The sequence below is a fragment of the Mus caroli genome, chromosome 6 (genome assembly GCF_900094665.2).
Source record: "Mus caroli chromosome 6, CAROLI_EIJ_v1.1, whole genome shotgun sequence".
NCBI classification, from domain to species: domain Eukaryota; kingdom Metazoa; phylum Chordata; class Mammalia; order Rodentia; family Muridae; genus Mus; species Mus caroli.
In genome coordinates, this window is record NC_034575.1 from 32674832 (window position 1) to 32688348 (window position 13517).

Consider the following 13517-nt stretch of genomic DNA (forward strand, 5'->3'; position numbering starts at 1 on the left):
TGTCCTGGAACTCACTCTGTAGACCAGGCTGGCCTCGAACTCAGAAATCTGCCTGCCTCTGCCTCCCAAGTGCTGGGATTAAAGGTGTGTGCCACCAGTGCCCTGCTGAGACACTGTCTTTAAAAAAAAAAAAAAGTAAACCAAACAACAGTCTAGATGCTTAGTAATCTTCAGACTAACTCTGAATAATTAATCCAGAATTAATTCTGGATAGGACACACACATATATCCATCCTATGAGCAGAGTCTAAAGAACTCAAGACTTACTGTGTTTGGGAAATAAACCATCATTGTGCTGGAAGTAAAGCGCCCTCGTGGGACTCTACACTCTTGAGACCTTCCCAGGCCCTGCAGGGAAGCCCATCACTCTCTCCCCACCGGAGACTTCACTTCTAGGAGTGTGTGCTATGGCCCACAGTGGGCAAAATAAAAGCCAGCACTTACCTGAGATTTCTGGTGCTTGGCTCTAAGAACGAATGGCTTAATCAAAAGCATCCACGGCACAGACACCAGCGCTATGATGACAAAGAAAGTCTGGACTTCTTGCTGTAAGATCAAAACAATGACCAGTCACTAAGATGACCACGAAGTGCCCTTTCCATGCACAGTGGGACTTCCCCTGCTCAAGGGGTTCAGCATCCCCTGTGCCATCTAAAGCGCCCCAACAAGTCACCCTCACATTTGCTGCATTCCTAGTGTAGACAGAGAAATGCTGTCCTCTGGTGCTCTGTGCCCATGGAAGGATGAAAACCATTCTGCATCACTTACTCTCTATGCAGCCCTTGAGATATTCTCACAGCGTATAGAACCAGTCAAGCCCCTCAGGACACACTATAAAGACAGTTCTGTTTCCCTCCCCTTTAACTCTGCTACACAGCATAGTTACCCAGGTTGCAGAAGAAAACTGGCAGGTCATGTGACTCTAACCATCTCTCCACTGAAAGCAAGCCTTGGTCATCTTATAGTTAATCAATAATTACATATTTCTTCCAGTGTGAGGTAATTATTTGAGCTCTCTCATCCTCCTTCCCTCTCCCTCCCCCTTCAAAAAGAACCAAGAGTTCCCCCACACCCTCTACAAGGCTTTCTGCCTCATGTCTGTCCCCCACCAGAGAGCCCCTCCCCTGTGGGTTGGGATGTCTGCCAAGCACTCAGAGCCCCGTTTTTCATGATTTCCCCCTTTGACCACTGCTGAGACCCAAGAGGAATCCCCAGCTTCATATTTCCTTTCAGGCCCCTCCCCAACTTTGTTTTTTTTTTTGTTTTTTTGTTTTCTTTTTTAACACACTTCTCATCTACATCTCCCAGTTCTGAGGAGCGATTCAGCTGCTAGTAAAGAGGGGCAGGTGTCTTGACTAGGGCAGGGACAGAAAAATGTTCCAGAGCTAAGGAAATGCAGCACCGGAGCCTTCCAGTTTCCTCAGCTGCTCTTGCCAGCTCAAGGTTCCTGTCAGGTGATGTTGGCAACACATTCTACCCAGTGGAAACATTTTATCCCATATCGGCTCAGTCTCTTCCCCTCCAAAAGAGGGAGGAGCCACGTCTCCTCGCCCTGTTCTTACCCAATGAAGGCCCTGCACATAAAGCTACCTCACTGCCGTTGGTCCAATTTTTGCCGTTTGTCCTTCCAGACCTCCCGTGCCTAGACCTGGCAAGGGGTGTGTATGCGAAGACAGACAGGGCAAAGCTGAGAGGAGACTTTAGAGACTGCCATTTGTTCCAATCATGTGACTCTAGACTGAGGTTATGGAAATCTCAAACTGTGTCACCATAATTAACCTTTCTAGGTGGCCTTGGGAAGGCAACTAACTAATGCGCTGTAATGTTTTGGACTAGAAGAAGTTGGGAAACCACTGGCTGCAATGCCTGGTGCCTCTTCCAAACGAAGTGAACTCCTGGCCTCTCTACGCATAGTTAACACTGGAAACACTCGGTTACTCCAAGGCCAAATCCTACAAGAAAGGATTTGTTACCTGGTTACTCTAAGACCAGTATCTACAAGAAAAGGTTTGTTGGGAGATCCAAAGAAACGTTCACTCTGATGCCAGCTCGGGATAAAGGAACCTTTAAGACACACTCCCTTTGTGCCAGCACTCTGGGGCCAGCTAAGGTTGCCTAATATGTTGAACAAGTCAGACACAAAAGGGCCTTCTGAAGTAGGTTTCTTCTCTGATTATTATCTAAAACCATCTCGTACATCTTGTCAGAAGGCAGGTTTTCTTCTTGCTCGATGCCTCCGGAGGGAAGGGAACACAACGAAGAGCCAGGGAAAAGGCTCAAAGTCAGCTGGGACATTTAATGCTTGCAGGTCCTGGCTTCCAAGGAAGCCCCGCCAGTGTGATCCTAGCCACAGAACTTGGTCCGGAGGAGTCAGGGTGGAAGGGGGTCTTCCACTGATAAACAGCGGCCCTCTGCCTGCATTCGCTCATCTCTGGGCGAGGCCAGGGTGAAAGGACGGTTCATTGAGTGAGTTCTCTTTACATCCAGTCCCAAGGGAGCACTTCTATTTTTTCAAGATAAAATACACTTTATGGGGAGAAGCAACATGCTGGACGAGAAGCAGGAAGGGGGAGGACAAATGGGATGAAGTATGACGACACGTATGTGTGATGGTGCTGTGATGAAACCCGTGATATGTACACTCACCTCAACACATGTGTATGATGGTGCCTGATGAAACCCGTGCTGAGTATGCTCGCCTAAACACTTACTAAGATACCTAACAAATAAACATTTAAACCTGCTGAAAATAGTAAGTTATACTCAACTATCCATCTCTGCAAGTTCCACATATGCGTACCCAGTCAAAAATAGTAACAAGACAAAACTCTCTGTACTGAACACATTCGAGACCTTTTTCTAGTTGTTATTTCCCCTAGAAAATGGTGTTGCAGCAAGTTAATGGCATTTCCAGTGCACCAGATGCCAAAGTGAGCCAGGGAATGTAGGAGAGAGCTTGGCACGGTGGCGCACTCCTTTAGTCCCCACACCTGGCCAGGCAGAGGGAGGTGGATCTCTGTGAGTTTGAGGCCAGCCTGGTCTACAAAGTGAGTTCCAAAATAGCCAGGGTTGTTATACACAGAAACTCTGTCTCTAGGGTGAATGGTGGATCATGGGGGATTACGTGGGCTCTACACAAATACTGCACCATTTTACACAGGAGATTTGAGCATCCGTGGATCTGAGGTTCAAGAGGGGTTTTCTATGTCCTAGGACAATCCCCCGTAGACCCCCAGGGGCAGATATTAAGCTGATAAAGAGGCTAAAGGGAATGGGAAAGGTCAGAGTGAGAGTAACCCTAAACTGTTGGAACATACATCTATGGGAGAACAGAAAGTAGGGGTGAGTGCCAGCTGACTTTGGGAATCATGGGATAGCGTGAGCTTGGCCCACACTTTTCCAGAAACCCATAGTCTGTGGAAACAGAGGAACTTCTGCTTTCGGTTTTTTGTTTGTTTTTTGTTTTTTGTTTTTTCTGAGACAGGGTTTCTCTGTATAGCCCTGGCTGTCCTGGAACTCAGAAATCCGCCTGCCTCTGCCTCCCAAGTGCTGGGATTAAAGGCGTGCGCCACCACGCTCGGCTAAGTTTGCTTTTTTAACAAAAGATTTTATTGGTTTGTTTATATTTAGACAGAGTGTCACTGTATAGCCCTGGCTGTCCTGGAACACTTTTTATACAAGACCTCAAACTTAGAGATCCACCTGCCTGGGCCTCCCAAGTGAGACCTTTAAGGTACTCATTTATTTTATTTATTTATTTATATTTCTTTTGCATGCATGTGGAGATCAAAGGACAGCTTTCAGGAAGGAACAAATGCTCCTTCCACCATATGGGTCCCAGGAATTGAACTTGGTCATCAGGATGGCAGGCAGTAGGCACTTACCTGCTGCTGGGCTATCTTGCCAGTCTAAGATTTTTAAACTTTCAAGGTTTAAAACTGGAGCATTTTACAATTCAAGCCAATCCATCACAAGGATTATTTTTCCCTTTTCCTAGCCAGTTTCCAACTCCTCAACAATAATGTCCCTGTGCATTACCCCAGCAGGAAGACTGGCAGCACAAAGTTGAGCCAAGTCCTCTTATTTAATGAGAACCCAAAGTTCTTCCCGGAGTGCTAAGATGGCTCGATCTTGCAAAGAACGACTCTCTGCGGTACTCGGACCGTGAGAGACATTTACGGGACTGAGTGGGTCTAGCAGGTATTTTCAAAGCAGAGCTACCTGATGTCCGTACAGGGGTGCGTTGGAAGAGTCATCGTAGTCGAACAGAAACATGCCAATAAAGTGGATGAGGATGCTGGGAGCCTTCCGGGATGTGTGGGCATCATATTGGCACCACTTGAAAATGATCATGAAAACCAGGTATCCAAACAGACTCAGCATAAAAATCATCTCAGGAATGAACTGCAGAATGATGTTGAGGGTTCTTCTGAAGTAACTAGGGGTGGAAAACACAGCTAAGACAACGTTAACAGAACATCGGTGCTTAGGCTTAAGCGCGTCCCTTAGAGCACACAGTGCTCATTGCCTTCTTGAGCACCTGCTGGCATACAGGGTATACACCCACCCACACACCCCAACCCCCCCCAAACCTCCCAAGCCCCCCCTCCCCGTTCAAGCTCTCCCTCATTTCTATGGCCAATGCCCCACTTACTCCTAGGTAGCAAGAGGGATTTGTGTGGTACCTGCAGTCAGCTGCCGTGTTCAAGGCACACTGAGCAAGCATGTATGATGCTCTACACACACACACACACTGTTAGCATCAGTATATTTAAGAAGCTTTCAAGTGACAGATATTGATGGAAGGAAAGGAACAGAGTGCAGACACGAACAGGAGAGAGGGAGAGAGAGAGAGAGAGAGAGAGAGAGAGAGAGAGAGAGAGAGAGAGAGAGACTAGCTGTGAGACATTCAGGATTATCCAGGTTTGGGAGCACCTTGGCCAGAATTCACACAAGTCCTCCCTGACCCTCTGAGTGGAAAATCAACTAGATACTATATCAACCTTTTCTTTCAGGTAGGGGGAACACGAGGGGTTCAGCCCCCTGCTGAACCCTAAGATATTTTCTGGTGAAAAGCACATACTTCAACAGACTCTGCATGACAGAAACAAAGATGCTCCCGATTCTGACCAACTAGCCCACCTCAACTCAGCTCAAGCCAAGACCCACAGGGAAGCCACCTGCCACACAAAGGCTCAAGGGTAGCTCTGTCTCTCTTCCTCATCAGTGCCATCAGATGAGCAAGCAGAGGGTGAATAAGGAAGTTCACACATAGGTAGAAGTTGGCGTATCAGTCCTTGTGTTCTTGTAAAGGACCCAAGTTGGGTTCCTAGAACTGTGCTAAGCAGTTCACAGTTACCAGTGACTCCAGCTTCTGGGGTCCATGAGCCTGCATTCACGTGTCCATATCCACACCCAAATGCACATACACACATACACATAATTTAAAACATTTTTTAAAGAAGAAACTCACATGTGATTGAAGAGGCTGAGAATAACACCAAAAATCATATGAGCGATTCCCAGGATAACTGACATCTTCATCTTATAGGAGTTTAAAAATGTGAGCTTGTTTGAAGCCAGGTTCCAAATCTGGGTAAGAAATGTGACAAGAAAGACATGAGGCAGAACTGAGGAGGCCTGGAGGAGCTGGGGCTACAGCACAGAAAGCAGCTACAGAGAGCTCCTCTGGGGGCAACATGACATCGGGCTCAGAGAAGGGAAAGGATGAGCCTGTTGTCACTGCAGCTGTGGTGACAGTGTTAGAAGCATTGGTGCCATTGATCAGATAGCTAGATGCTGGAAGAAATCCAGAGATGAGGACTTCTGAGATAGCTCAGTGAGTGAGGACACTTGTTGCCAAGCTTGGCTTCCTGGGCTGGTTAGTTTCTGTCAACTTGACAAACTAGAGTCACCTGTTGCCTCCAGAGATTGGCCTGTGGGACATTTTCTTCAATAGTGATTGAAGGGGAAGGCCTAGTCCACTGTGGGTAGCTCTATTCCTAAGCATCTTGTCCTGGGTTGTATATTGGAGCAACCAAGCAAGCCAGTAAGCAGCTCCCCTCCAAAGCCTTTGCTTCAGTTCCTGCTTTAACTTCCTCTCAATAACGGACAGTGACCTGTGAGGCTAAATAAACCATTTCCTCTCCAAATTGTTTGTAGTCATGGTGTTTATCAAAGCAACAAGAAGTAAACAAAAACACAACCTGGATTCTATCCTTGGAACCTGTATAAAGGTGGAAGAAGAGAACCCATGAAGCTGTCATCTAACCACCTGCTACATAACTCCCCTCACAAATTACACACAGACACACACACATACCACAACACACATACACCACACACACCCCACACACACACATACCACACACACCACACACACACAAACACACAGATACACAGATGCGCACACACACACACACACACACCACACACCAAAAGATACATGGCTTACCTGTATCATGTACATGCCAAATTGGAAGATATTCTGAAATACTATGGAGAGTCTCAAACTTGCCTCAGTCTAATGGCCTGCAAAGTGTTGGCCCAAGAATGTATCTCAACTCCTTTCTAATAATTGCCCCCCCCTTTTTGAGTTCATGGAATAATTCACATGGCAAAGCATTTCCCAGAACCTTCTTGAGTCATTTCTACAATCAGTTGTCAAAATCACTATGGATAAGACATGGTTCCTGCCTTTCATTCGGTCTTGGCACGTATTCCAGCCCTAATAGGCAGGGGCTAGTCAGGGTCTCACCCTGGCTAATGGTCCCAGTACTAATGTCCTTCCTTGCCACAGAAAGCTCACTAACACCATGGTTTGCATTCCCATTCAAAGTCCTCACTCGTACCCTCAACCTCACAAGAAATTCAAGGACATCCCATGTGCCTGTGAGATGCGTCATCTTAAAGGAAATCCACACAGCCTTCTCACATCCATCACAAGCAACTTCCTAGTCATGCAAGGGCAATCTCCGGACAAATCCAGATGAGTAATGGGCCACCTGGCCTGGTTCCTTCTGATATGGTTTGAGTTTAACTAGATGCTCTGCCAACAAAGATAAACACCCTCCCTTTAGAGTTACTGTGCCAACCCGCACACATTGCTTGCTGATGTTTAAACTGCCCAATTGTCTGTAACTGCGCCAATTTCCCTCATACTCCCCACTCCTTTCCTATATAAACCCCTAACTTTTGAGCCTTAGGGTCGACTCCTCTGTCTCCTGCGTGAGATACATGTCGGCCCAGAGCTCCGTCATTAAACTGCCTTGTGTGTTTGCATCAAGACGGTTTCTCATGATTCCTTGGGTGTGCACCATCTCGGGACTTGAGTGGGAGTCTCCCCACTAAGGTCTTTCACCACCTCCTCTGTTCCTGGCACAGCTACCTGGCATCTAGGCTATTCCAGACTTGCTCTCTGACCCTGCCATCAAAGTGATCCATTTCTACAACATCAATCAGAGTGTTGAGGGTAGGCTCTTTAGTACACTAGAGATCTAGCCAATCAGATAAACTACAAATGCCAACAGGTTAAGTACCTACCAGGCATATATCAAGCCCTTTAGATGTACTGATCTCATTTAATTCCAACAAAGACTCTCTTAAATACAAATATCCCAGTTATAGAGACAAACTTACAGAGAATTCATTATAATCTCAGAAAGAAACAAGTTACCAATGTACCTCAAAAAAAAAAAAAAAAAGAATAAGGTAGCAACTGATATGTATCATGTTTATGACTAGACTGGTCCATCCACTAAGCAATCTCGGGGCTCTGGTTGTCATACCCATTCTACAGGTGACAAAATAGGCACAGAGATGTTCATTTATTCAAAATCACAAAGCCAATGAATGGGAAAAACCAAGATTCAGACACAGGTAGCCGAATTCCAGAACAGCCGAATTCTTAACCACCATGTCCCCTCTATGGAGAGTGGCTCAGTGACAGAACACTTGCTACTGTGCACAAGACCCTGGCCTCAATCCCCTTACTGAGCAAGGAAACTGAAAACACCTTAAAGCTGCTCTGCTATGATGAAGGCTAGGCATTTTATGATCCAAGTCACAGGAAAATGCCTAACACAGTGAATGAATGTGTTAAGGAACCTTACACTATGTAATAATGATTAAACCCTTCATCAGTCTCTGGTTCAAACAGCAATCGAAACGTAAGGACCATGGCTGCCAGACCTGCTGCTGTCTGCAACATTTTATATTTTGTAGATTTTAAATTATACGTATACAATTTTAGGACAAGCAATTGAATTGTTTTGTTTTGTTCTTGTGGTGCTGGGGCTAGAACCCAGGGCCTCCTGTGAGTAAGCTCTAAACCTTACCAGTTTCCCCTTTCTTTTGAGCATCCTGCCTCTCTCTCTCACCCTGATGGTCTTTTTCTTCCCTTTCAAAATTGTGATCAAGTGGCAAAATTGCACAAAGGATAGGACTCTAGGCTGCTTGGCTGCTTTTATTTCCTTCCTCTTTTTTAAAATTGCTTTCCTATTACTTGAGAGGCTGGGGAGATGGTTCAGTGGTTAAGAGCGCTGGCTGCTGGCCTGTGAAGTTAACAGGTAACAATGTAACAGGTTTAATCTGGCATCTTCACATGAATGTGTCACTAGGCTTTGCCCTACTTCATTCCACTCCACCTGTGTCTTCCCTGGTGCACACCAGCTCCCACTCTGCCTGGTTCCCTTTCTTCTCAAATCATCCTCACTTGGATTCCATTACCATCCATCCTGCTCAGGTTTTTGTTTTGTTTTGTTTTGTTTTTGGTGTTTGTTTGTGTCATCTTGACACAAACTGAAGTCATTTGAGAAGAGAGAACATCAGCTGAGACAATGCCACCAGATTGTCCAGTTGGCATTTTCCTTATTAATGGCTGATATCTGAGAATCCAACCCACAGTGGGCACGCCAGCTGGGGCAGGTAGTCCTGATGGTGTAAGAAGTGTGACTGAGCAAGCCATGAAGAACAAGCCAATACAGATTCATTCTCCCATTGCTTCTGCTTCAGTCCCTGCCTCCAGGTTCTGGAGAGCCTCCAGGACTGGAGAGCCACTGCCAGGTTCTTTCAATGGCACACTGTGGTGTGAAAGAGGAAGCCAAATTAACCCTTTCCTCTCTAAGTTGCTTTTGGTCATGGTGTTTTATCATAGCTATAGAAAGCAACCTAAGACACTCTCTCCTCCCCACAACCTCCTTAAGCTCTCGTTTGTTCTTTTCATGATTCCCCTTCTAGTCCTGTCCCCCCAGCCTCACCCGAGACACACACACACACACACACACACACACACACACACACTTTAAGTCTAGGCTTTGCAGAAGAGAAAGTGAGCAGCATTGGTCTGTCTGCAGCAGGCTGGTTTAGCCTGACACAGTAACTTCCAGTTTCATCTGTCTTCCTGCGAATGTCATGATTTCATTTTTCTTTAAAGCTGAATAAAAATACCACCGTGTAATGTGCGCCTTGCTGAGCCTGGAGAGTAGAACTGGACAGATGGGGTTCACTGACAGTTGGGTGTGGGCTGTGCAGGAAGAGAAGGTAGGAACAATGGGATTCAAAGCAAAGGAAAATCACCAGACCCTGACATCTCCCCCTTGCCAGCTTCCTGGCCATGGCATCCTGACCAATGAGAAAGCCTTCCGCTGTGCAAAGGCAACACATGGAGCTGGAGAGAAGGAGTGTGGTCAAGAGCATGTGCTGCTCTCACAGCGCTCATTCCCAGCACCTACATCTGGCTTCCACCACATGCAACTCCAGCTCCAGGAGACCCAATGCCTCCGCCTTGCTAGGGCACCTGCACTCACATAGGCACATGCGTGTGCACACATGCACACATGAACCTGCGTTCACACATGCACAGACACGCAGAATCAAAAATAATAATAAAAGTAAGACCTTTACAAAATATCAGCCACTCACGTTTGTCTTTTATGTTTGCAGTTTACAACTGTCTTGCAAGGATTTTACCTGTTTTAATAAAACTTAGAATGCAGCAGCTGGGACTGAGCGGTAGGGTCTGAAAACCCCTGGGCAGTGCTTTCTGCTTTCTTGGGTGAGGAGAGGAGAGCTCAGGGAAACTGGACGAGATGACACGCATGAGGGAGGTGACTGAGAGGGAGGTGACTGGAGAGCCACTGCCAGGCCGTGCTCTCAGTTGCTGAAGCTGAAACTGGCCACTCAGGCTGTGTTCCACACAGAGCTGAGAATGACATTAATCAAGACTACCGGAGGCATGGTTGATTGGGAACACAACAGTGACACCTGGTGGCTGTATGCACTGGCTTTATGAGAATGAACCTCTGTATCCATTCACAACTTGGGTTTGTTTTTTTTTTTCCCCCTCAGAGATCTCATAGTGTAAAGGCTTTGGAAATGCCACATCTAGTTGATTGAGAGAAACAGCAAACAAATAAATCAAAGGAAACACATCTCAAAATTCCACAGGGACCTGAGTTGGTGAAGTGTTTGCCAGGCACGTATAGAATCCAAGTTTTAATCCCAGAACTCATGTAAAAATGTGTGGTGGTGGTGGTGTGTGCTTTTAGTCCGAAGCAGGCAAAGACAGGAGGGTCCCTGGGGCTCACTTAGCAAGTCATAGGTTTCAGTGAGAAATCTTGACTTAAAACACAAGGTAGGCTGTTCCTAAAGATATACCCAAGTTTGACCTTTGGCCTGCAAACAAGCTAAAATCATACTTTACAGTGTAAGATGTTACTTACCCACTGCAAGAAAATACCAAAGTAGGATGCTTGATCAAACTATTAAGTAACTTATTTAATATGTGTGTGAATGTGTGTGTATACACACACACACACACACACATATATATATACTTTCTAAGCAATCAACTTGTGTGTGTATGTGATGCGTGTATGTGTGTGTGAAACAGAGAGACAGAGACAGAAAGACAGACAGGCAGGCAGACAGACAGAGAGAGACAGAGAAGAAGAGAAGGCACGCATGTCTTCAGGGACTATCCACCATCTTGTTTTTCCTTTTTTGAGGCAGGACCTCTCACTGGCCAAGCCACCTGGCCCCATCTCCTGATAGTTGGGATTCCAAGCACATACCACCATGTCTAAGATTTTGTTTTGTTCTATTCTTTGAGACTGAATCTTGCTATGTAGACCAGACCACCCTCAAGTTTATATAGTTCTCCTGCTTCTGTCTCTGAGTGTTGGGATTAAAGGTATGCACCACCATGCCCAGTCCATATCTGGCTTTTGACATGAAAGTTCTGCAGACCAAACTCAGGTCCTCAGGCTTTTAGTACCAAGCACTTTGTCAGCTGAGCTACCTCTCCAGGCTGCAAGGGTGCCTTGAAAGCTTGTTATTGCCAGCAATGGGATAGCTGCTGGAGAGGGAAGTGGGCAGGAACCTATATAGGAAGTAGAGTCCATGTGCGGCAGAATTCAACTTCTAGACACAGTTCTGCCTGTCATGCAACCCTCTGAGTTTATCCCACCTCATCCCCAGTTTGTTGTTTCTTCTTTATTCGGAGATCTCAACAACACATCATCTATACCGGAAGGAATTCTTACCGGATCAATCCCAAATGGGTAGGGATTCCCAGAATACACTCCTGGGATGGCTGGGTCCAGCTGCAAATATGGACTGTTTTCCACGATATGAGTACTAAGGAAACAAAGTAGAGAGACAAACATGATATAAAAACAGTCAGGTACAGAAACACTATACTGACATCAGCCATGAGCTTGGATGCCAACCAAAGCCCAGAGGCTGGCAAGGTGGCAATTTTGCTCACTCAATGGCTCCATATTTGGTCACAGAATAGCTACTATGTATCAGGTACTACCCTGAACCCTAGGCTTCTGAAATTACTGTCTGGACCACAGAGGTTTACAGCCCAAGTTTCCAAAGAGCCAGAGCCCTGCCTGGAATGCAGTCAGGAAGACCAGAAACTGTAACATGTCTGATGAAGTGGTGCTGGGTGGAGGGGTGCAGTCAGTAAAGGGCAGAAGTGGGAGGTCTCCCAGGGGATATCTAGGCCAGTCCTTAAGGACAGATGGAATGTTTACACATAGATCTTGATCTCTGTAAACTCAAGCCCCCCAAAAGATGGTGGGGGAGAGAAAGAAACTATAATCATTGGTCAGGCTCCTCAATGAACATAGAAGATGTGTCTGCCTCCTCCAACTCTTGTCCCACAGTGCCTAGGTTACAAATTTGTACTGCCATGCCCCACTTTTTAAGTGGATGCTGGAGATCTGAAGTTGAGTCCCCATGTTGGTATAGCAAGTGCTTTCTTTACCAGGTAATGAAGGTCCCCAGCCCCACCCACCCACCCCCTTTTTTCATGAGACTCTATAGAAAATCCAGGGAATATGTATTTGAAATAAAGAAAAGAAGATTGACCACTGTAACAGAGCACCCAGGAAACTCTCTCCATGCCGCATCACTGTGCAGTGGTCCCAGGCTTAGGGCATCTGGAAGCTTATTTGGGACACTAGTGTGTAGCTTCCTTACTGGGGCATCATGCACCCAGCCCCAGGGACAAGGCTTATTGTCTCCAGACACCAAGTGTCAGAGAAAGCAGGCCCAGGACCCAGGCTCTGCCTAGCGACCTAACTCTTAACTTTGCTCTGCCTCACTGAGAACAAGGTTCTGCCTTTCGCTAGCTGGAGCGTACAGCTGAGCACCTGTCCACTCTGACTCCAGAGTGTCTGAAGAGTCTGGAGCTGGGAAAGGAGCCATTTGCAGGTTCATTAAAGAAATACACTCCTACCCAGGTCTGCAGAGCAAGAAGTTCATTCACACTACAGGGAAAAGGAAATTTCGTGTAGTTTTGGGAAATCATACATATTTAATATAGTTCAAAATTAAGCCCTTCTAGGCTTTTCTTCCGATGCCTATTCATCATAAAGGGTGGGGTACAAATACAGCCAACCATCTGTCTTCAGTTTTAGCCTTCATTTTTCTTTATTATATTGCCATCCTCTACACCAAGAGCCCGGGCCTTCCAGAGAAACCAAATGAGATCTATGAGAACTTCCACAACTCAAGCTAAAAACTGTCACCATCTGGCCTGGGGATGGAGTTGGTGGTGGTCCACTTGCTCATACAGGGACCTGATTTCAGTTCTTTTACTAAAAAACAAAACAAAACACCTTCCATTCTCTCCAGAGAGCTCATTTATGAATGAGAAATGTCCAGCAAATAAAATGCCCCAGAGAAAGCTCCCAGAGCTAGTCTCCCCAAATGAGGCTGCTTGCCTTTTCTCTCCCTTTTATGTCCTCTACAGACTTGGCTGAACAAGTAAAACTTAAATAGGCTGGGCACAGTCAGGCACACCTTTAATCCCAGAACCTGGGAGACTGGTATCTCCAAATGTTAAAGGACAGGGCTGTGCAGTGAGACCATGTGTCAGAGACCATCCCGTGAGAAAGTGATCCCCTCTCAAATCTCTTTAACAAATCAAATGGCCTTGTGCTAAGAGCTGGTTGCCACCCCCNCAGCCTGACACCCAAGGCTGTCAAGGAGGATCTATGTTCCAG

General features: G+C 46.2%; 1 protein-coding gene across 1 annotated transcript in view; it reads right to left on the reverse strand.

The window, feature by feature from the left end:
• The window catches only part of Atp6v0a4 (ATPase H+ transporting V0 subunit a4), a 42405-nt gene that overhangs the window by 5610 nt on the left and 23278 nt on the right, over positions 1–13517 (reverse strand). The window contains exons 13-16 of the mRNA XM_029478635.1: positions 11544–11637; positions 5474–5592; positions 4222–4438; positions 445–546 (exon numbers count right to left, since the gene is read on the reverse strand). Coding sequence (XP_029334495.1) covers positions 445–546; positions 4222–4438; positions 5474–5592; positions 11544–11637 — 532 coding nt within the window. The remainder of the gene's footprint in view (positions 1–444; positions 547–4221; positions 4439–5473; positions 5593–11543; positions 11638–13517) is intronic.